This window comes from Episyrphus balteatus, chromosome 4 (assembly GCF_945859705.1).
Source record: "Episyrphus balteatus chromosome 4, idEpiBalt1.1, whole genome shotgun sequence".
Classification (NCBI taxonomy): Eukaryota; Metazoa; Arthropoda; class Insecta; order Diptera; family Syrphidae; genus Episyrphus; species Episyrphus balteatus.
In genome coordinates, this window is record NC_079137.1 from 71862890 (window position 1) to 71885524 (window position 22635).

The window sequence follows — 22635 nt, forward strand, 5'->3', positions numbered from 1 at the left end:
GAAACTTGCTAGTTGCAAAATAAATAATAGGTACATACTTACTTAGGTATAATTACATATGCGTTTAAATCTTCAAATCAATCATATTATAAACATTATGGTGGTCCTTATTTTACTTTTTTGCGAAAATGATGAAATATCGAAAATTGAAAAAAAAATTAAGAATAAATATTTAAAAAAATTAGAGCATTTTTTTCTGTTTTGAAACCAATCTAGGTGGCGTACCCAATTTTGATTTTTTTTTTTCCTAAGGTCCACCCTAATAAACATAAACCTAATTCGAAAATCAAAAACGTGTTCAACAAATTCGCATTTGGGAAAAATATAGGTATCATTTTGTGAAAGGAATTAAAAATAAATCGGGTTTTGAGGCTTTTGTGTCCAAGCAAATTGTTTGATAGCGTCATCTATTTGCGACAAATCTTAATTATATTTATGTTATTAAATTTGAAAGAAATTACAAAAAACATATAAATTTGAAACTACTAAGACCTATGCTATGGTTTTAACCTAAAAACAGAATATATTTATGCAATTTCTCGTATGAAAAGAAATTTATAGAAAAAGGATTCCAAATCGGTAGAACCGTTTCTTAAGATAATAATTTTTTAATCACTCATACAAAATTTTTTTTTAACAATTACTAAAATAAGCAATTTTGTGATTATTTATGATAATGAATAAATATCTAAATTTAAAAAAAAATTTGAAAAAAAAATTATTATAGTCGTTAAAAAAAAATAATTTTTTTCTTATACCTAAAAAATTTTAACTTTAAAAACTTTTTAAGAGAATATTATTTAAGACATAAAAATCAAATTTTAGAACAAATAAACATTGACCCGTTTGCATAAAATTGATTTAAAAAAAAAAAATTAAATATATATTCGCTCTCTATCGAAATAGAGGAACATTACTGAATCCGGCCCCAACATTCAAAAATTTAATAAAAAAAGGAATAACTTTAAAAACTCATTATCTTTATCCAACGTTTTCCCACACAACTTGTCTGATTTTAACGATTTTTTTACGGTTTCAGTTTTGCAAATGCATAGAGTCATTTGGGGTAAGATCGCTCAGTGGGTAAGAGCGCGCAGTGCTTATTTCTCGAGTTGTGCCCAAAAAAAAACGAAAACGAAAAATGAGGAAATCAGCGCTTAGTAAGACGTCAATAAGTGATGACCTTCGCGATTGTGTGCTTAGCTCCATTTAATTTTAAAAGCGGGTTGAAAAAACCTGGCTCAAAACAAAAAAAAAAAGTTGTGTGGGAAAAGTGTGTAGCGTCGGCGTGGGAATTGTGCATATTTATATTTGATTAAAGTCAAAAATTTGTTAGGTTTTGTTGTATTTTATTATAAATTTGGTAAATAGAAAAAAAAAGTACCTTTGTGGGTAAAATCGCGCAATCCATTTGTGGGTAAGAACGCGCACTTCTCCCCATATTAAACTTTTTTCTTTTTTTCAACAGGACAGAAACATTTGAAACTTGAATTTGAAAAAAGAAGGCTGTTATTCATGAATTCCAAAAAAGAAAGGCCGTAATCTTCTAATTTAAGTCAAATATTTTTTTGTTTGTTTTGTTTTATAAATAGAGTTTAAGTTTTTGTATTTGAACTTAATTTGTTTTTCATTAACATTTTCATTCATTTTAGTGAAAACCTGAAAGTTTTGAAATAAAGTTTTGTTTAACTAAGTACAACATTAAGTTTTTAGACATTTAGTTGCCGTAAACTGTCAAGATTCCTATTAAAATTATGTGCGCACTCTTACCCAAGATTTTGCGCGATCTTCCCCTGACTTTGGGGAAAGAGTGCGCACTTCGACTTCATTTGGTTTTTGTTTTTAATCATATGAAATATTTAAACTAAAAAACTTTTTGTCTGTGTTTTCTTGTTCCCAAAGTATAGGTTTATCAAATCTAAAAAACATTATGCTGATATCTCTTACAGAATCTTCACAATTTCGCCTTAAAGTGAAAAGTGCGCGCACTTACCCCAACTGACTCTACAGTGAACTTTTTTGGAACATTTTTTATATTATTTTTTTCATAATTCAATTTTGATATTTTTTTGGACTTAAATTTAAAAATTTGTAAACACCGAGTTAAGAGAAAAAACTTGCAATTGATTCATTCAATGGAAAATGTTGAATTGTTTAATTTTTGTATACAAATTGCAAATACATACTTAAAAAAAACAAAAAAATTTTAGCTAAAAGAGTAAAAGCACACTTTCAGTCAAATCTTCCATAAAACTTGTAAATATTTTTGCCCATCATAAATTTATTAATATTATTTTTTTACATTAATAAATAGCTAGAACAACTTTTACCATACTTACATATATTTAAGACTGGATATTGGTCGCAAATCAAAAATCCAACATACGTTGTATGCAAAGAACAACTTTTCTTATTTTTAAATATGTAGTTTTTCATTGAAAAAAGTTTTGGTCAGACAACTTTAAAAATCTTTAGAAAAAAAAAAATGTAATAAATTTTCGACAAGGAATATAAATATTCCTCTGAATTTAAACTATTTAAGCTAATAAAACGTGTACCTCGCTCTATTTTCATGTTCGTAGCTTTTGTAAATTTGATTTGATGCAGTTCAAGAAAACTTTATAACAATAGCAAAACATTCTCAAAAAATAAACGTGCAACTTTATTGAGAGGATAAAATATTTTATTGGCAAGAACCTTAAAGGTAATGATTTTACGAAGATGTTAGACGTTCAAAGTCGTTAATATTGAATTCGTAAACGGTTTTTTTTTTTTTTTTGTTTTGTTCTGCCTTAAATGTAAATCCTAACTTTGGACATACCGCCACTAAAAATGCGTCTGTCAATAAAATTTCAGTAATTCCACAACATATCCTAAAAAAGGATAAATTCAAACTAAAAAAAAAATAAAACTGAAAAAAAAATCAACTGCTGCACTGTTGCCAGCCATATTCAATAAAACTCATGCAGTCAACTCGGCTCTATAAATTGAGTCGAGTCTACAACACAGCCCAGCTAACTTTCTAGACTACATCCGCCCACTTGCATTACTTTATGTCCTTCCAACAACGCCCGCAATTTCCCTTCCACATTGCTCACATAAAGTACATTCAATGCAGACTTGCAGTAGATCCTTTTTTTTGTGGAATTATAAAAAACAATACCTACCTAACCTATCTCTCTATTATGTTGGCTAAATCCTGTTTAGTCCCTGTTGCTATGATAGTTCCAATTTTGCAATCACTCGTAAATACACAAATCGTCTAAAATGGTTTGACATTAAAGTGAAATTACGATTTTACCACACTCATTCACCTACAATTTCCATTTAAAACAAAAACAAAAGCGAACAAAAAAAAACCGATAGAAAAATATTGTCGTCCTGCCAACAAGTTTCAGTTATCCCCACAATCACGAAAGTTGGTTTTGTTAATTTTAGTTCTGAATGGAGTGTATTTGTGTGTGTGGATTTGTTCAATTATTTTCTAATTTCCACCTGAAAATAACAAAAGAATGTTTTTTTTTTTTCAATATTCATTTGGAAACATTCCAAAAAAAGAGAACATTCAAACAAAAAACTTAACGAAAATCAGAAAGGATATTTTTTCCAGGACAAATAAAATAGGTAGTGGGAAATTTTCAAAGTCTATAGAGAAAAGCATAGAGAAGCAACACGTGCAACATTTACATATAAAAAGCCAAAATGTCCTTTTCCAGGACAACGACAACAATATTTGAATTACGACATTTTTATTTGAAAAGAAAAAGCACAACTATTTTCTTAACCCACCATTATTTTCTGGAAATTCGTTCAATTCCAGAATATGCGCTTTTGTAAGAAATTTTGTTAGTATTTAATATGGTTTTCAATCGAGAAAAACTTTTTTCCTTTCCATTCGTGGAATTTATAGTAATTCTGAGAAAAAAAGGTGATTGGAATTATGCCACTATCTAGAATGGTAGCAGTCGACGTTATACTTTAATCGGACAGTATAGTTAAGAAAAACGGAAATTTTTTGTGCGTGAAGATGGATTTAATAATTTAAAAGAAAATTGTTTTGTACAATTTAAAAAAAAAAACGAAGAATTTGGCAGAATTCTTTGGAATAAACATTATAAACCTTGTTGTAAAAAAACTAAAACGTTTTAAACATTACATCGATATCAATTAAAGAATACTTTTAAGTCACGGCTCGTGAAGGTTTGTGTTTGAATTAAATTTAATTAGCTTTTTGATATTTAATTATAATTTATTGAATTGTCTTTTATATTGTTGATCCGATTCTAACAATTGTTAGGTGTGTTCTTTCAATTACTTCATTAGAATCTGGAAATACCTTTGAATATTCCTTTCGTTTGTACATATATGAACATCGTGAGCCCACGCATTTTATACATGCGTTTACATATGGTTACATACGCCTTCTTCATTCGATATTCTTGTTTTTCACGCCGCACTTGTTAACTTTCACATCTTTCCTTGTGATAGGTAACGCAAAAATTGTACTGTTTTTAATTATGGGAAATTAAAGTTTGTAGTGAAAATTGTTTTTTCTAATTTTTTAAGACCAAAATAACGGTCTAAACCATATACACAATACATTCCTACCGATATTGGAAAAGTGTTTTAAAACGGCAAAAATTTTGTTTATTATTTCGAATTTGAAATTTTTTAGATTGAACAAAAAAAATACCTTGGTATTTCCTACCTATATTTTTCGATTTTAAATTATGCTTTAGATGCTAATTAGTGAATCATAGTATCCCGCCATAATTTTCTAATATAACAAGATCCCGCCAACTCAACCTACGCTAACTATTGTTTTTCCAAATTTTTAATATGAAAAATTAATAAAAAAGGAACGCTTTTCAGTGGTTTGAGTTTAACCTCCTTTGATTATAACTTCTTTTCACCCGAAATAATTTTGTGCCTCCAAATTTTAAAAGTTATTTCTTTTTTTCACTTCAATATTAAAGTGAAAAAATCTATTGATTGCTTTTTATTTTACATGAAAAAGCTCACAAAAAGGTAAACTTTTCCATTGATAATTCCCAAAAGTGAAAAAAAGTAAAAAAATGCATTTTTCGGAAAAAAATTTGCTTGAGAATCACACATTCACTCATTTTCTATGATTTCTGTAGAAAAGTAACGATTCCATTGACGGCTTTTTTTTTTTTTTTTTTTGTGAGAGAATTTAAAGCTACAAATGCTTGATTGTGAGTTTCACGTGAACAAGATTCCACACGAAAATTTAAATTTCTCTTCGTGAGTTCCGTGGAAAAAGCTATTCACGTTCATAAAATGTACCTTATTCTGTATATCTATATGTGCCTATGTATTTTTTTTCTGGTAAAATACGAGGTTTTGTAACATTTCTGCCAAATTTTTGATGTAATTATGTTTTGGATTCTTTGACTAAAAAAACAGTTTTGTATCTCTAAATCCATATTTTGGAGGCAGGTATATTGAAAAATTAAATTATGCGGTTTAACTAGAACCTACAAAAATAACTAGGCTTCAAGAAAAGTACTTAAACAAATTTTTTGTTGTTAAACAGTGTACCTACATAAAATAAATTTATTTTTTCTTAAAAAAAAACAAAAAACAAAGGATACATAAAATTAGTTAAATCAAAAATCTGGTAGATAATGTGTCGAGTTATTTAAATTAAAATTGTTTCAAATCACTTTCAAGCTAATTTTAGGTGAATTATTTCAAAAACGTTGAATTTGAAAGGTTTTAATTTTTAAACGTCCATATCGATAGTTGAAGATTTTTAACTGAGTGTGCATTATTCAAGTAGTTTTAATATTTTCACTTGAAATTTGGAACATATCTTTTTAACATTATTTTGCACAGAAATATTTTAAACATATTAAAAATTGTTGTTTATAATTTTTATTATAGCTTATTCGAAAATATTTAAGTGCAAAATAATGTTTTAAAGATATGTACCAAATTTCGAGTGCAAATATTAAAAACTACTTGAGTTATTCTCGCCCAGAAACTAGAGACGTCGTTTTGTGATATTTTTTTATAAAAATGTTTGTAGTTACACTTAAGTACCTGTCTATTAATATGTCTAATAAGTTTCTTGCTACCAGCTTTCTTCCTAAAAACTATAGTCTTGAATATTTTAATTTTTAGTTTTATTGTTAAACAATTTACAAAATTTCAATACAATTTATTTTCTTTTATTTTCAGAACAATATACAAATCAGATCAGTGCAGTTCGAAAGGATTATATCACAAGCAATTTAACCTAAAATAAACTCTTTTTTTCCTAGTTTTTTAAACATAGACAAAATAAATATACAATAAAATTTTACTTTATTTAAATAAACGTTTTCATTTTTTTAAAGAACTCCTTAAAAATAATATAGGTATGGTAAAAAGTAAAAGTTTATTCTGTTCGGACTTTTTCAAGGATTTGGGCAATCTTTAAAAGAATTTAATTAATCTTGCATACAAAAATAGAACATAACCCCAACCAATGTTAAATAGGTGCAATATAAAAGAATTACTCACAATTAGTCATTCAGCTTTTAAGCAACATTGTAGTAAGTCACTTTACTTCTTAAGGAGCTGAGTGCCTTAGTAAATAAGCTTATGAAGTCAGCGTGAACTTTACTCAAACACTTGACTCAATTTGACGAACTTAAAATGTGTGTACATTTAATTTGCGAATCTTCAAAACAGTGAATTTCATGCCTTAATAATCATTTTTATCAAAAAAATTAAACCAACTTCCATGGCTAAAACTAGGTTTTATGGTTTTTCTAATAGTTCCTATTGCCAGAACTGAACGCAATGCCGTCTTTACCATAAGGGCACACGGGGCCCGTGCCCAGGGCCCCCATTCTCAGGGGGGCCCCGAAGGAGCGAATATTATATTCTCAAAACATTTTTGTCGGTCAGACCATCTACCAAAAAATTTTAGTTTTTATATGGCAACGGAAAATATATGTTTTCAAACAGATAACAAACTATGTGGCGTTGTATGCGGACATAAATTTTAAATCCAAACCACCAAACCCAAATTCAATTTTCAAAAAAAAAATGAGACAATAATATTTTCAAAAAAAACAAGAAAAATACCTTTTTTCCACTGTAGGTAAGATTATTTATTAATTATTAATAAAAACAACGAATTCTCTTCCATTATCTTTTTACTTAAATAGTAATTACGTTTGAAGTTTGCAAAACTGTCAAATTTGTAGTGCGTGTTAAAATCAGGGTAAAAATATGAGTAGATTCGTATTAAAAGACGAAAAAGAATCAATTCGTCGGCAAAAAACATCAATACTTTTTCCGTTGGAAAACGTTTGAGAAAAAACTATTGCCGGCTCGTCGACGGTACATCAATCTTTTGGTTCAATGGAAAACGCCATGATACAATGGTTTTAATTTGAATTGCGAATTGCTCTCGTATTTAAAGATTGACACATAGAATTCAATAAATAACTTTTAAACAAATTGTTTTTCAAAAAAAAAAAAATAATTTTTTTGTTTAATCCAAAATAATTTTTTTTTAAGTTTTCTTAATTTTAATATCAGTATAAACCTTTTTATGTAAAAATTTTCATTAAAATTGGTTGTGTCGTTTTCATTAAGAAATCGGTTCTATGGCAAGTAGGTACCGTTAATAACGGTCCAAAAAATATTTTCCTTCTTTCAAAAGTGCGGCCTTATTTGCAGCAAAACATATTTTTTTTTCAAAGCAAAATCGTTATCCGTTTTTGAGAAAATTGCAATATCGCGAAAACTTTATATTGGAGATATCCGTTGAAAAAGAGACATTAAAATAAAAAGGCAACAAATAAAAAAAACGGCTCTTGAAAATTACGTAGAAATCGTCTGTACCGAGTTTTTAGCAAATTTATCAATCCGTTTGAGCTCTTTTTTCCAGTTCTTCAAACTGAAACTTATAACGGATACAGGGTACAATTATTGGCAGTAGCAATGATTGATGTCTCGATGCACGTATTATAAGCACCCCCTTTACTTTATATGAAACGATATATTGGCACCCCTTTTTAACCATAACCATTGCCTTTAAGCCAACCATTGTACTTATTTTATTTTCCAAAAGGGCCCCAAATTCTTCTGTGCCCAAGGGCCCCAGGATAGTTAAAGACGGCCCTGACTGAACGAAATTAAAATAGGACCACATTGCAGCCACCAGATATCCAACACAAAAAGAATTATCAAAATATCACTCAGCCCAAAATTATGAGGTAACAAAGAAAAAAAAAAATATATACAAACGAATTGAATACCTCCTCCTTTTTGGAAGTCGGTAAAAATATAAAACCAAAATATTGGTAATTTACTCTCTCAAAGTCATAACAAATAGCCTTTAAAATTTAAATTCAATTTTTCACGGCAATATTGGTGTACAAATATTCATTAACTTTAACTTGATGAAATTGATTGCAATACATAATTACATACGAAAAATAAGGCTACCTAATAATATTTCGAGATTTTTTAATACATCAACCTACTAAGCACACTAAGAAACTTAATAAAATTTGTTTTTGTAATCCACTATTTTGTGTTTTACACAAATTTAATATTGCAATTCTCATTAAATTAAAGTAGCTGCATCAATCGGCTCCCTTCTGTAGAAAATATTTTTACAGCACATTTTTATCTTTTGATCAATATTTTAGACATTTTAGTATACTTGAAATCTGTAATAAAAACTTTAATATGTTAATCCCGCAAAGAAATATCTTCTTGGGCAGCCCAAAATGGTCTTGGGGTTAACCCCACTAAAACGGAATTAGTTCTGTTCACGAAGAAAAGGAAACAAGGGGACTTTAATCCTCCTAAACTTGATGATATTCCTCTGATACTTTCCAAAGAAGCTAAATATCTTGGAGTAATCCTAGATTCCAAGCTTACATGGAAACGTAACACCGAAGAAAGAATGAAAAAAGCACTATGCGCTTTCTACACTTGCAAAAAAACCTTTGGTGCACGATGGGGTATGCGACCTCAAGTCATCCAATGGATGTATACGGCGATTATTCGCCCCATACTTACCTATAGTTCGATCGTATGGTGGGAAGCTGTTGAGAAATCAAGCTATCTCAAGAACCTTAACAAAGTACAGAGACTAGCGTGTATAGGGATTACAGGGGCACAAAGGTCTACGCCACAAGCAGGTTTAGAAATGATCTTGGACCTTCCAGTCCTGGACGAGTTCATAAGATGCACGGCAGCCAAAAGCGCACTTCGATTAAAAGAACTGGGCTACTGGAAGCAAAACACTTATGGTCATGGGTCTATCATGCAAAGATACGACACAGTTCCTGGATTGGAAGCGACTACAGATTACATTCCACCCTTGGTAGATTTCAATAAAAAAATTTCCATTTTAATACCTGAAAGAAAAGGATGGGATCACAATTCGCTTATCAGCAAACAAGGAATACCCTTCTACACTGATGGTTCAAAAATGGAATCAGGAACAGGAGCTGGGGTGTTCTGCAAACCTCTCAATATTAGAGAATCATTCAGACTCCCAGACGATTGTAGTGTCTTTCAGGCTGAAATTTTTGCTATAGAGAAAGCGGCAGAATTGGTACTCAAAGAAAAACTAATCTCCTCGGAGATTACATTCTTTGTGGACAGTCAGGCTGCTATCAAAGCTCTAGACAGTGAGACAATAAGATCCAAGGCGGTTTTAAACTGCAGGAAAAGAATCAATAGTATTTGCTACACTAACCAAGTTAAACTCTGCTGGGTTCCTGGACATAGCAAAATAGAAGGGAATGAAATAGTGGATGAACTAGCTAGGTTAGGCTCAGCATCAAATGAGAATATTAGCATCCAATTAGCAAAGGGACCAGATATCCCTATCGGTGTGCTCAAAAGGAGAATAGACCTATTGACTAGAGAACAAATCAATAACACCTGGAAAACTAGGGACGATTGCATTATTTCTAGAAGTTTATGGCCCAAAACCAATGAAAAAGAAACTCGGTATTTATTATCCCTGAGCAAAAAGAACATTAGAGTCTTGATAGGTGTACTAACGGGTCATTGTGCCATTGGCACAATGGCTATTAGAATGGGTGTATTTGCACCTGATTTCTGTAGGAGCTGTCAAGATGTAGAGGAGATAGAATCCATTAAACACCTGCTCTGCGAATGTCCAAACCTCCAAACAAACCGACTTCGTTTCTTTGGAACGAGGTTCGTGGAAGAACTGGACGATCTAGCGCAGGTACCAATGGCTAACATGAGAAAATTTATTGAAAGTACAGGATGGTTCGTTAATGAGCCAGTCTTTGTAAACCGATAGACCAGTTTAGGAACATCATTGCGATTTTTAAAATAAGAGGGTATCACAATGGACCAACAGGCCCCCGTGTATGCAGCAGCTTAGCTGTGCACCACCCTATTAACCTAACCTAACCTAATCCCGCACACTGTCTAACCGAAAATTTCATTTAGAAATCTTCTTCTCAATATGCACATTAGGATAGAACATTCAGACAGAAACCTCATCCATTCAAAATGCTTGATATGAACGAACAACAGTATGAACATTGAATACAAACTGCCCTTGTTTCTGGACTAGTAATTTCCACAAACATGTAGTAAATACCTACCATTTACCTCCTTCCTTTTCTACATTTTCTTCGTCCTTCTTTCGAAACCCCTTTTCAGCACAAGTGTGGAATATAATTTCATCTCGAAACCCAATATTGATTTAATCTCAATTCAACAACTCAATTTGTATTCGCTCCTGATTGAATTCGACTAAAGTACCATTAAGGACTTTGTGCTTGTGTGGAAATATCATCCTCGTAGGTTAACTCTCGCTCCTCCCAAAAACGGACTTAATTCAACTCATACTCTCGACCGATAACATATAGCAACTCTGCTCGGCAAATGACTCGTCCTTCGTAGTCCATCGTCGTCACCGGGAGGTACTCATACCAACCTACTCTTTTGGTAGTCGGCACAGTTGTAACAACAACAGACGGAAAATAAGTACTTCAGCTGATATCCTCCAAAATTATTGTGATGATTGAATAAAATTTCCATATCACGCGAAATTCCCGCTTGATTACCCATTTCCTTTTTTGAATTTACATAAATGCATGTGTGGTAGAGAAGAAGTAGAGGTACAAGTATACTCAACTCGAACTCATATCATCATCTCTGGCCGAGGTCGAATAATATGCCGAGATGTTCAAGTGGATTCACTTTATGTCTGTATCACACAAAATAATGGACACACGGTCGGTCGGTGTAGTGGTGTGATGGGAGGACTACAACACTACTTCAACAGGATATTCATCAGATATGATAATTCAGTAGACTACGATTTAATTCGTCCTGGCTATTATTTCTGTCGAAGGCAGTCTTGTAAGTTTATTTTTTTCAGTTCCGTCCGACATTACAGAAAATACGCGTTTAATATACGCATCAGCACAGTAACACACGTCACTTAAGGGAATTTTTACAACTTTTTTAAAGCTTACAGGATTTCTGTTTCCTTATTTTTTTATCTGTGTTTTTTTTAAAGAATACCTATGGCATAAAAGGAAATATGTATATGTAAAGTGCGCTAAGTGCATTAAGTGTAAATGTTTTATCAACAGATAACCGCAGTGGAAGGAAGAAAAAGAGGGTTTAAAGAAAGATTTCCTGTATTCGCAAAAATATTTATTATTTAATTTAATGTTAAAAGGATTTTTTTAACTGGGTGAAGAAAATTACCTTAATAGCACTTTTAAGCTTCTTAAAACAGTTTAAAGTAAGAGAATTATACAGTACTATACTAAGGCCTGTTTTGGTTTATCTTTTAAATTGGTAAGAAAAAACATGATGTCTTGAAAAACACTTTTGAACAATATTTTACCAAAAAACTTAAAACAATATAAGAGTTTATCGATCAGGGATTTTGGTGAGTATATACTTTTTCAAAATGTGATTTTAACTTTGAGGTTATTTGTAATGGAAATTATTTAAGTGAAGGCAATTTACGCAATGGTAATCGAGGTTATCAGAAGAAAAATGAAACAAAAATGGAGATTAGAAAATTGATTTCCTTTTTATTTATTTTTGAGAAACATTTTATACTTTATTCTTTAAATGATAAAAAAAAATATCTGTCTCTAAAAATTGAATGAAATTAGTTTGTCTATAAAAAAAAAAGAGGTTGTCTGTAAAGCCGGTTAACGAACTATGATTTTACGTGCTAACGATGTCAGAAAACAGGTTGTGTGCTTTTGTTTAAAATGAGTCAATTGAAGCGTTTACTAATTTCAAACAATCATAATTTACAAGAAAAAGCTAAAAAAAAAAATACCTTTTATATTTTCCCATTATATTAATTTTTTTATTTTAAAAGCTTACAAAAAAAATTATGCAATTTAAAAGATAAGTATTTTTTCTTAAGAATAAAACCATTTTTAAATTTTTATAATGCGCAAAAAGTATAAAAATAATTTGTTGAAAACAATCATTTTCATCAAAAAAAGCAAAGAAAACATGAATTTTTATCTTCTCACGTCATTAATTCAATTTTTTTCTCTAACAACCTATACAATTTTATTTTACACCATCTGAAAGCTTATTGTCTTAGCTCAAAATATATATATCGATAAGGTCTATGAGACATCTACAAAAAGACCTAAAATTTTTGCTACTCCATCAAATTTCATTAAAAAAAGCAAAAAAAAAAACATTTATTTTTATGTTCTCAGGCTATGGAATCAATTTTTTTGTTTGCAACCTATAAATAATTTTATACAATGTGAGAGCTTATTATTTCACCTTTCATACCACGTATCAATCTCATTTCAAAGAAGAAAAAAAGATAAAAATAAAAAACGATGAAAATCGGTTAAAAACGGTCAAAAAACGTGTTTTTTAAAAACTTGTTTTTTCCGTTATTCAGTCAAAACTCATTAAACGATTCCAAAAATTTGCACATGTATGCATAGGACCTATATGTCCTATAAGTTTGAGATTTTTTGAACTTCCAAAAAAAAAGCTAAAAATCAAAAATTACCCAAAAATACACCTAAAAAAACAAGGTGTTTTTCAAAAATTCATATTTCGAAACGCATAGTGTTGGAAAATAATCCGTATCAGACGCCTAATTTATTTTCCCTCATCTTTCACCTTGCATCTTTAGAATTGTCAAAACAAAATTTCCTTTACCCAAAATCATCATTTTGTCATAGCCCCAACACGTGTAGAAATTTCAAACAAAACGTTATAGCTTAGTTTCAAAATTTTTTAGAATTTTTTTTGAAATGCAGTTATTCTTAAATTAATCTCTTCTATATGTAGCAAAAAAATCAATTCTCTACACCTTCGCGTTTAGATTTCAGCAGAAATTTCATCTTTCCGTTTTACCCCTGTTTACCCTATTAAATGACGGAATTTTTAAAAATCCTTCATTTGGATTAGGTTTTAGGTTATTAACTTTCAAATTAGCTATAGAAGATTTTTGTAACTCTAATAGTCTATTAGAGTATTTTGAATTGAAATTTTTTGCCGCAATGCGAAAGTGCGAGAGTGTAACGTTAGAAAATGGCGTCACTTTTTTGTGGTGGCTGCCATGGTTCATCGATTTATAAGACGTTATCACGTCAAAAAAGATATACGCTTTGAAAAAAAAATTTGTGAATTTTTTCAAAAAATGACAACGTCATGTTATCCGAAATTGAGAGAAACGAAAAACGCAGTTTTGTTAGAATAACGGTAAATAATAAAAAAAAAGTAAAAAAGTGATTGCTATACTTTTTTAAGATATTGATTCACATTCACGGCAGTGCTAGAAGTTGAAAAACCCACAGATAAATTGTATGCAAGGTTCAGGGTCATTTACTTAGACTAACCACCAAATCACCAAATTTATTCGAAATTGTTATAAACGTTTTCTAATGACTAATTTAACCTTTTGAAAGATGATATAACGATAAGCAAAGGTCAACTTGTCTGGTTAGTTATGCAATTCGAAAAAAATTGTTTCAAGATTTTTTTCTATTGAAAAGTCAAAAGTTACTCATACACCACAGTGACCCTCTTATTTCCCTATTATGCAACCGCTGACTAATATGTCAAACAAAATGATTGGAAACAAAAATTTAACCTATTAATTTTTTTTTTTAGTTTAACATTTAAATATAAAGTTAGTTTTTTTTTCATGCAATAGCCCTTATTGTTGAAAGTTGAATAGCAAAAGTTTAAAGTTCTTAATTGCCATAGTCTTTGAGAAAATCAATTATTTTAATCGCAAATCAGAAAAATCTAACGAAATTGAAGTAATTTTTATATTTTTTTTTTCTAAACTGTAATATATATTAACTTTTCCTCTTCGGAATTCAACTGACAATAAGGTCAAAAATTTTTTTTCAAATAAATTTATATTTGACTACGAAAAAATAAAAAAAAGCCATTTAAAATATTTTAATAACGTGTTTTTTTTTTTCCAAAATTTTGAGTTGATGACTATTCTTTCAAAAACTCTTGATTAAATTTAGTGGATTTAAATTTAACAGATAGAAATGAGATATTGGCTTTTTAAAAACGTGTCTGTAAATATCGTAGGTGTTGCCGTTGTGTTGATAATATTTTTTTTTGTGTTTGAAGTCAGTTTGTGAGAAAATTGCATTTATCGCTTAATCGATGGAAGATTGTCCCTTACTCCCTCATATTTTTTTTCCTTTAATTACCTAGAGAATCTTTTGCTATCATTTGTTTTGTGAAGTTTGAGCAAAAAAAATGGTTTGGTTCAAAAAAATTAGTTTTAATTTTAAAAAATAATACGGCAACATCGGCAATTTTTAATCTATAGACTTTAAAGTATTTTTAATTACCTACGTTTGAAAAAAAAATCGCCAAAATCAGAGCTTTTCGGCCGGGTTTCCTAATAATTTGCTTTAGTTACTCTACTATTATTTACTTTTTGTTGTGAAGAATTTTCAATAGGTTTTTCTAAAAAAAATTTGTTATATAGAAATAATAGTAAACTTCGCTTGTATGTTAAAACCGTTAAAAAATATGTTTTAGTAATCAACATTTTAGAAAAAAACGTAGACAGTTAATAATCACATTTTTTTATATTAAGCAGACTGTTTAAAATAAAACTTATGAACTTTAACAATTTTATGATAACATTTAATTTAATTTTAAGATGATTTAAAAAAAAATGAAAAATTCTGTTTTAATATAATAATTTACATGCTCAATTCGAGTGTTACGTTGTGATGCTCGAAAATAGAATATGTATACTTCGTTTTAAGATTTTTCAATCAAAATGTTACACATACACCACAGTGACCTGACAATTTTTTCTATTCCGTGTTTTTTGTGGAACGTGCAACATTTGATTTTATTAGATCGTTTGTGTCCATTTAAACAAAAAACATAAATTTAATATAATTTTGAAACAGAAAGCTACAAATCTACAATCCATTTAAAAGAAAACCATCAAATATCCTTCCTTAGTTCTAAAATTAATTTTTTTTAAATTTTTTTTTATTTCGCTCTTTTACGTTAGCTAAAATTACTCCTTTAATAAATTTTAAAAACAAATTCATTCAACCTTCTGATTGCTTTGACATAATTAACTACATACATCTGCTTATGAGTGTCAAAAGCTACTTTTCACTTTTGATTTGAAATGCAAAGTTTTTCAAATGGAGAATGTAAAATCAACCTTTTTTAGATGACCCTCGTCGTCGTTCGGTCGGGCTATAAAAGGATGAAGTACTATATAAATGCTATCCAATCAACTAGATAACACACACACACACCATCATTATACACACACTCACTATAACTAAATAGTATTTATTTGTATACAATTGCATCAAAAGCAGCACAAATAAATTGTATGTATACCTACTCGTAGATTGTAGAGTATATTTTGTGAAAGAGAGAGAGAGTGCAAATTTACCCATCTTCATGTTCCATTAGAGGTTTTACGCAAATTCATTTGTGATTTGCATAGATTTGCCATTTATAAAACACACACAAACTGCCAACTGCTAATAATGGGTTCAAATTAATTGCAAAACGTGATTAAAATTTCTCAATTAAAATGTGCATACCTAATAACTTTGTGGTTTGTGCATCAAATGAATAGTAGGTATTCCTGTGATGGGACACGGGCAAGCCTGTTATAACTACTCAGGTATGAAAAAAGTTATGGAAGAGTATAAATACTATATCAATGGTCAAATAATTTAAAGTACTTTTATGTAGAAGGGAGAGAGAAATATAGCCCTTTTATACTTGTATAGAGTTTTTAAAGGAGTATAATTTAAGTTCCAATGGGAAAATTATGGATAAACGCAGATAATGCATTTCATGGCGGTTGATTTCAATTTTTTTTAAATTTTTGTTTTTTGTTTAATTTTTTAACCAAAATACTATAAATCTAATTATGTTACTCGGCCAATTTAATTTGATGATTTAATTATTTTAGAATTAATTAACTCTACTGTTTTGGGGATAGTTAGACATTTTTACATTTTTTTTTTTAAAGCAAAATTATTAATTTACTTAAAATTTTAAATAAATTTCATTCAAAATATTGATGTAAATAAAATTGATTAAATTCTTTTAGGTATACTGAGAACTTTTTAAAGCTGTTACTTTAGAAAAAAGGTGTTCTTATTATTTTTTTTTTTTTATAAAATTTAAATACCCCCTCTTTCCAGATTTTTGTTCTCACATTCAAATGACAAAAATTTGGTTTCCTCTTAAATGATTTGAATAGCGTAAACAAATCGCTTGAAAGGACTAAATCTGTTACAAAAGTATCAAAAATTCTATCGAAATCGCATGTGTTGTACTTTAGTCCCTCCATACCCCATTAATACCCGTCCTTCATTCTTTGTCCCCCCTCAAAAAAAAGTTCCTCTAAAATTACCCAAAATTACCTACGCTATTCGCAACATTGACTTTTGTGGAGTGTTGGTTGATTTCTGCAGCCATTTCCGGCAGAATTGGTGCGAGTGCGAGAAGCAAAAGTCTATGTGTACCCTCTAAACAAAATGTATATTTTTTAAAATTTAATACAGACAATTTGGTTCAGTAACTTCATAGGCACATTCCATGGCTTTAGCAACAAAAAAAAAAAAAGTAAAAAACATTTTCAACGCTTGAAGGAGTTCTTTTCCCATTGGTTTACATTACACACAAAAATGTTTTATATCTACACGCGTAGAGTCCTTTATAACATTCAATATTTGTGTTGTTTCAACAAAATTTTAGGAGAGGAAAGAGGCAGTATGACGTGTATTTTGAGTTTGGTTTTTTGAAATACGTTTTCAACGTAGAGAATTAGTTATAGCTTGAGTGTAATAATGTATATCCGTTTTGTACTGTGTGCGGGGTTGATGTATGGAGTGTGTTTTGTGTATAACCGTTATGGTGTTAATAAATGTTTTTTCGCTTGAGAAATTATAAATCGGAAATTGAAAAGAGTATAAACGGATTATATTTGGGATTGAAAATTTTAGGTAAAGCAGTGAAAAGATTGTAGCTTTAAAGGGAAGAAGGCAAATATGTTGTGTTTTAAGGGTATATTTTAAAATTTAAAGAAATTAAATAATAATTATTTGGTAAAAAGACTGTTAAAATAGAAATTGAAGTGTATTTTTAAAGTCATTTTATACACAAAATTCTTGATATTGATGATACCTACATCATTTATTTTCTGCCCAAATTTTTTTTGGGATTTTTAAAATGGCGCTTAAAAATTGTTAAAATTAATTTTAAAATAGGTAAGCAAAAAAAAGCATTTTTGACAAAGATATAGCTATTTAATTTAAAAAATCGCAAAAAAATATTTTTTAAACATATTGAAGAGATGATACTCTTGTCATAGAACCGTTTTTTTATGACTTATCGAACATTTTTAGGTTTAAAAAATATTTTTGGATTTTTTTTTTTAAATACCTACATGTTTCAATTTTGTTTGAAAAATTCATTCAGGGTCAGAAATTTTTGAAATTTTGGTTTAAATTGTCGATTGTAAAAAATGTTATACACAGTTGAAATTCGGGATTGAGATTTAAGATTAAATAAGGACAAATAAATAGATAAAGTTGTTAAAAAAAATTTTTATGAAAGGGTGTTTTTTTTTGAAGGGCTAAGTTATGTGTGATAAAAGTTTCTCACAGCTGATATTAATTTTGTTTATTTTTAAAATTGATGAAAAAAACTAAGTTAAGAACATGAAAAATCTACAAAAGGTGTTTTTTTTTTTTTAATAAAAAGACAAAATTCAGAATTAGAACCAAAATGACACTTTAATTAAAATTGATTAATATATTTCATTTATTACAGAAACGAAAATCTAAGAAATCTATACCTACACATATTTTTGGTAAAACCATGTTTTTTTTTTGTAAAATAAGGAAGATCCACAATTAAATGGAACCAAGAAAATTACGAAAAAAGTGAAAATGTGTTATTTTTGTAGGTGCAGACAAAATGTGGACTTATTTCAAAAACTAAGTGATAATAGTTTTTCTGAACACTATTAAAATCCAACAATTATGTTACATAAGAAATTGGAAGCAATAATCTAAAATGTTTTTATAAGGATTTCATGGTTTATAGGGCTACCCTAATGAAATTTGGTAATCATGTTACAGTTCTGATAGAAACCAAGAATTAAAAGACTGTATAAAATTATTTTGAATGAAAGGATGTTGTTTGACGTGATAACGTCTTATAAATCGATGAACCATGGCAGCCACCACAAAAAAGTGACGCCATTTTCTCCCGTTCCACTCTCGCACTTTCGCAGTGCGGCAAAAAATTTCAATTCAAAATTAAAAATAAACTATTAGAGATAAAAAAATCTCCTATAGTTTATTTGAAAGATAGATAATAACCTAAAGTTTATTCGAAATGAAGGATTTTTGAAAATTCCGTCATTTAATAGGGTAAACAGGGGTAAAACGGAAAGATGACATTTGGGCTAAAATCTAAACGCGTGGTTGAAAAGAGCTGATTTTTTTGCTATAGATAGAAAAGACTGATTTAAGGATAACTGCATTCAAGAACAAATTCTAAAAAATTCTGGAACTCCGCTATAACGTTTTGTTTGAACGTTGATCAGGTGTTGTGGGTATGAAAAAATGTTGATTATGGGTAGGGGAAATTTTTTTTGACAACTCTTAAGGTGCCAGGTGAAAGATGAAGGAAAAAAAAATTAGGGGTTGATACGGATTTTTTTCCAACACTCTGCGTTTCGAAATATGAATTTTTGAAAAATACCTACTTTTTTAGGGGTATTTTTGGGTAGTTTTTGATTTTTATTTTTTTTTTTGAGCGTTCAAAAAATTTCCAGTTATATAAGACATGTAGGGCTGATAAATGCGCATACATGAATCGTTAAAAGAGTTTTGACTGAATACGGAGAAAAATAAGTTTTTAAAAAACAGTTTTTTTGCCGTTTTTTATCCGATTTTCATCGTTTTTTATTTGTATCTGTTTTTCTTTAATAGGTAGAGGAATATTATATATGGAGTAATGATAGACCATGACCAGGACTATATGTTTGCGAAATTTCAATCATTTTCGTATACAAAATTTTGAGATAACGGTAAAATAAAATTTTTAAATTCAACAGGTTATAACTTTTTACCGAGAGCAGATAGAAATTTGATTAAACACTAATGAGCATCCTGATACAATAACCTTTCATTTGGTATATCACACATAACGGTAGACTAACTACAAGCCACACAATGTTAAATCAAGAAACTTGCGAAAAACTTCAAACACCAGTGGAGATCTGTTGCGCCATGAACAGCCACCAGTGTGGGAAGTACCGTAATCTCAGTCTGGAAATTCGACATGGTTGACTTTAAAAAATTCTAACTTCTCTTGTAGGCATCTTTGAAATGAAATTGATACGTCATTTGAAACAATAAGCTTTCACATGGTATAAAATTTTTTATAGGTTGTTAGGTAAAAAATTCATTTAATAGCATGGGAACATAAAAATAAATGTTTTTTTTTTGCTTTTTTTATGAAATTTCATCGAGTTTAAAAAATTCTAGCTCTTTTTGTAGATGTCTCATAGACTTGATCTATATATATATATTTAGCTAAGACAATAAGCTTTTAGATGGTGTAAAAATGTTTATAGATTGTTAAAAAAAAAATTAATTTAATAGCTTGAGAAGATAAATTTACATGTTTATTTTGCTTTTTTTAATGAAATTTGATCGAGTTCAAAAAATTCTAGCTCTCTTTGTAGATGTCTAATAGACATGATCTATACCTATATATATTTTGAGCTGAAGCAATAAGCTTTCAGGTGGTATAAAATTTATTATAGGTTGTTGTACCTATCAAAAAAATGAGTTTTTGGGTGAAGTGATTTTTTCACTTTTTTCATAAGAAATGATTGTTTTCAATAAATTATTTTAATACTTTTTGCTCATTGTAAAAATTTAAAAATGGTTTTATTATTTAGAAGAAATATTTGGATTTTTTATGATATAATTTTTTTTGTGAGCTTTCAAAATAAAAAAATTAATATAATGAGAAAAGAAAAAAGGTATTTTTTTTAGCTTTTTCTTGTAAATTATGATTGTTTGAAATAAATAAACGCTTCAAATGACTCATTTTAAAAGCACACAACCTGTTTTCTTACGACGACGTTATCACTTTAAATCATCGTCCGTAAACCGGATTTACAGACAACCTCTTTTTTTTCAGAGAGAGAGTTTATTCTGTAATAAGTCAAAAAAAAAAAAAAAAAACAACAACATTGAACCATGTCTTTCTTCAATATTTCTGTCGATACAAATCTGGATTTTGATAGGTCCCAGACTTTATCGTTATTCAATGCACAAAAATCGCTCTTTATGCAGTTCTCTGTACAACAATAAACTTTGCGTTATCGTACCTAATGATAAATATTTGCATTGAATGAACAAATGAGGAAGTACCTACTTTCACTACCAAAATGCTATATTGAAATTATTTATAAGATTACAAGTAAAATATAAATATTTGTATTGTATTGATCAACTTTAAGCTGTTAAGTAATTTTTAAAACATATCACTTCCAAGTTTATCAAACACAAATCTGAATTTTAACTCTCTTTTAAACAACAAACAATAAATTTAACAAACTAACTATTCAATAAAGAGCATACAAAATAATCCCCCGAGTAAATCTATATCCATTCACCATATAATATTGAGTTTTATTTTTGAATAATTTCATTCAGTCATCTCATCATATTGAAAGGACTTGGCATGTGCAAAATCAAAAGCCAATTACCGTCAACTGATATTACAAAAAAAAAAAAAATAAAGAATCACGAAAACAACAATTTACATAATTTTATTTGTTCATTTAATGAAATAACTGTCCCTATTGTCAATAAATCAAAAAAAGAAAATGGTTGAACAATATTTGTTCACTTACACATACTCGCGCATTATTGGTGACTTGACATTAAACTTTTTTTTTTTTTTTTTTGGTTTTTGGTTATGACGGACCATAAAGCTGCTGATTGAAATGTCCTCGATGTCAAAACCAATTTATTTGCTCATAAAGATTATGACAGCAGCAAAATGAACAAATTGACCTCAATTCTCAATGTAAAAAGTCACAAAAGCAAGCAGCTTATGTTGCCTCTGAAACAAAAATGGAAAAAAAAAAGGAATAAAAAAATATTGCAATGAGTAAAAAGAAAAGTTCGCACGTGCAATTTCCTTAATTATGTCCCATGACTGGGACTTTTTTTGCGCAAATTTGTGAATGCAACTCACACAACCAAAAATAATGATAATTCATTTTGCTGAGGGGGGTTTTATCGCTTTGGATGGTAGTGTGGTTATACTTCTTGTGTGTCTTCGTCCTTGAATAAAGGATATACCTACTTTTCATTGTCTTTCATACAATTTCTAATAGAGTAACAATATAACAGAGTGAAATAGTGAAAAAGAGAATAATTACCTTTTGGGAGTTTTATTTTTATTGAACCTGGAGAATGTCCTGGTGTGTTTACTCTTTCCTTTTTTTTTGCCAGGAAAAAAAGCAAACGGATAAGATAAGATATTGAAACCATTCCATAAATCGTGTTTACGATTGAGTGGTAAACAATTGATCGTTACTTTAACGGCTAAAATAAAATTTATAGCTTTCAGTTTGAGTAAATATAAATAACTGAGAGAAAATTGTTGTTTAAGTGTTGCTATTGTGCATTGGTTGAATGATTATAATCCTCGACACAAAATAATAAAAAAAACTCTTACGGTCGGTATTCTGGTGGAGAATTTTCAATGAGACGTGGCAAAACAACAACTCTTACTCAACTGGAAAGCTTAATTGTGTGTCTTCTGATGGTTAATGGTTGGTTTTTTTTTTGTTGGTATTTTTGAGTGAATGATGTAGTATTAATTCTTCATTGTAATAAGATTAAATTAGATGCTTAAGTTTTTTGATACTTTAATTTTGCTTTAAGAGTTTTATTGGCTTCTAAAATTTTCCAGAAAAACTTACTTTTTATAAGCAAAGCCAAAATAGTTTATTATTTGACGGGGATGTATTTATATGTATAGTATATATCGAGCCTTTATCGCTATTTTATAGTAATTGACTTTATCGTTAAT

General features: G+C 29.3%; 1 protein-coding gene across 1 annotated transcript; it reads left to right on the forward strand.

Annotated features, from left to right (window-relative positions):
* Positions 1-1141: 1141 nt before the first annotated feature.
* LOC129919340 (uncharacterized) lies at positions 1142-10315 on the forward strand. Its single transcript, XM_056000199.1, has 2 exons — positions 1142-1160; positions 8733-10315. The coding sequence occupies exons 1-2, from the start codon at positions 1142-1144 to the stop codon at positions 10313-10315; spliced, it is 1602 nt and encodes a 533-aa protein (XP_055856174.1).
* Positions 10316-22635: the final 12320 nt, after the last annotated feature.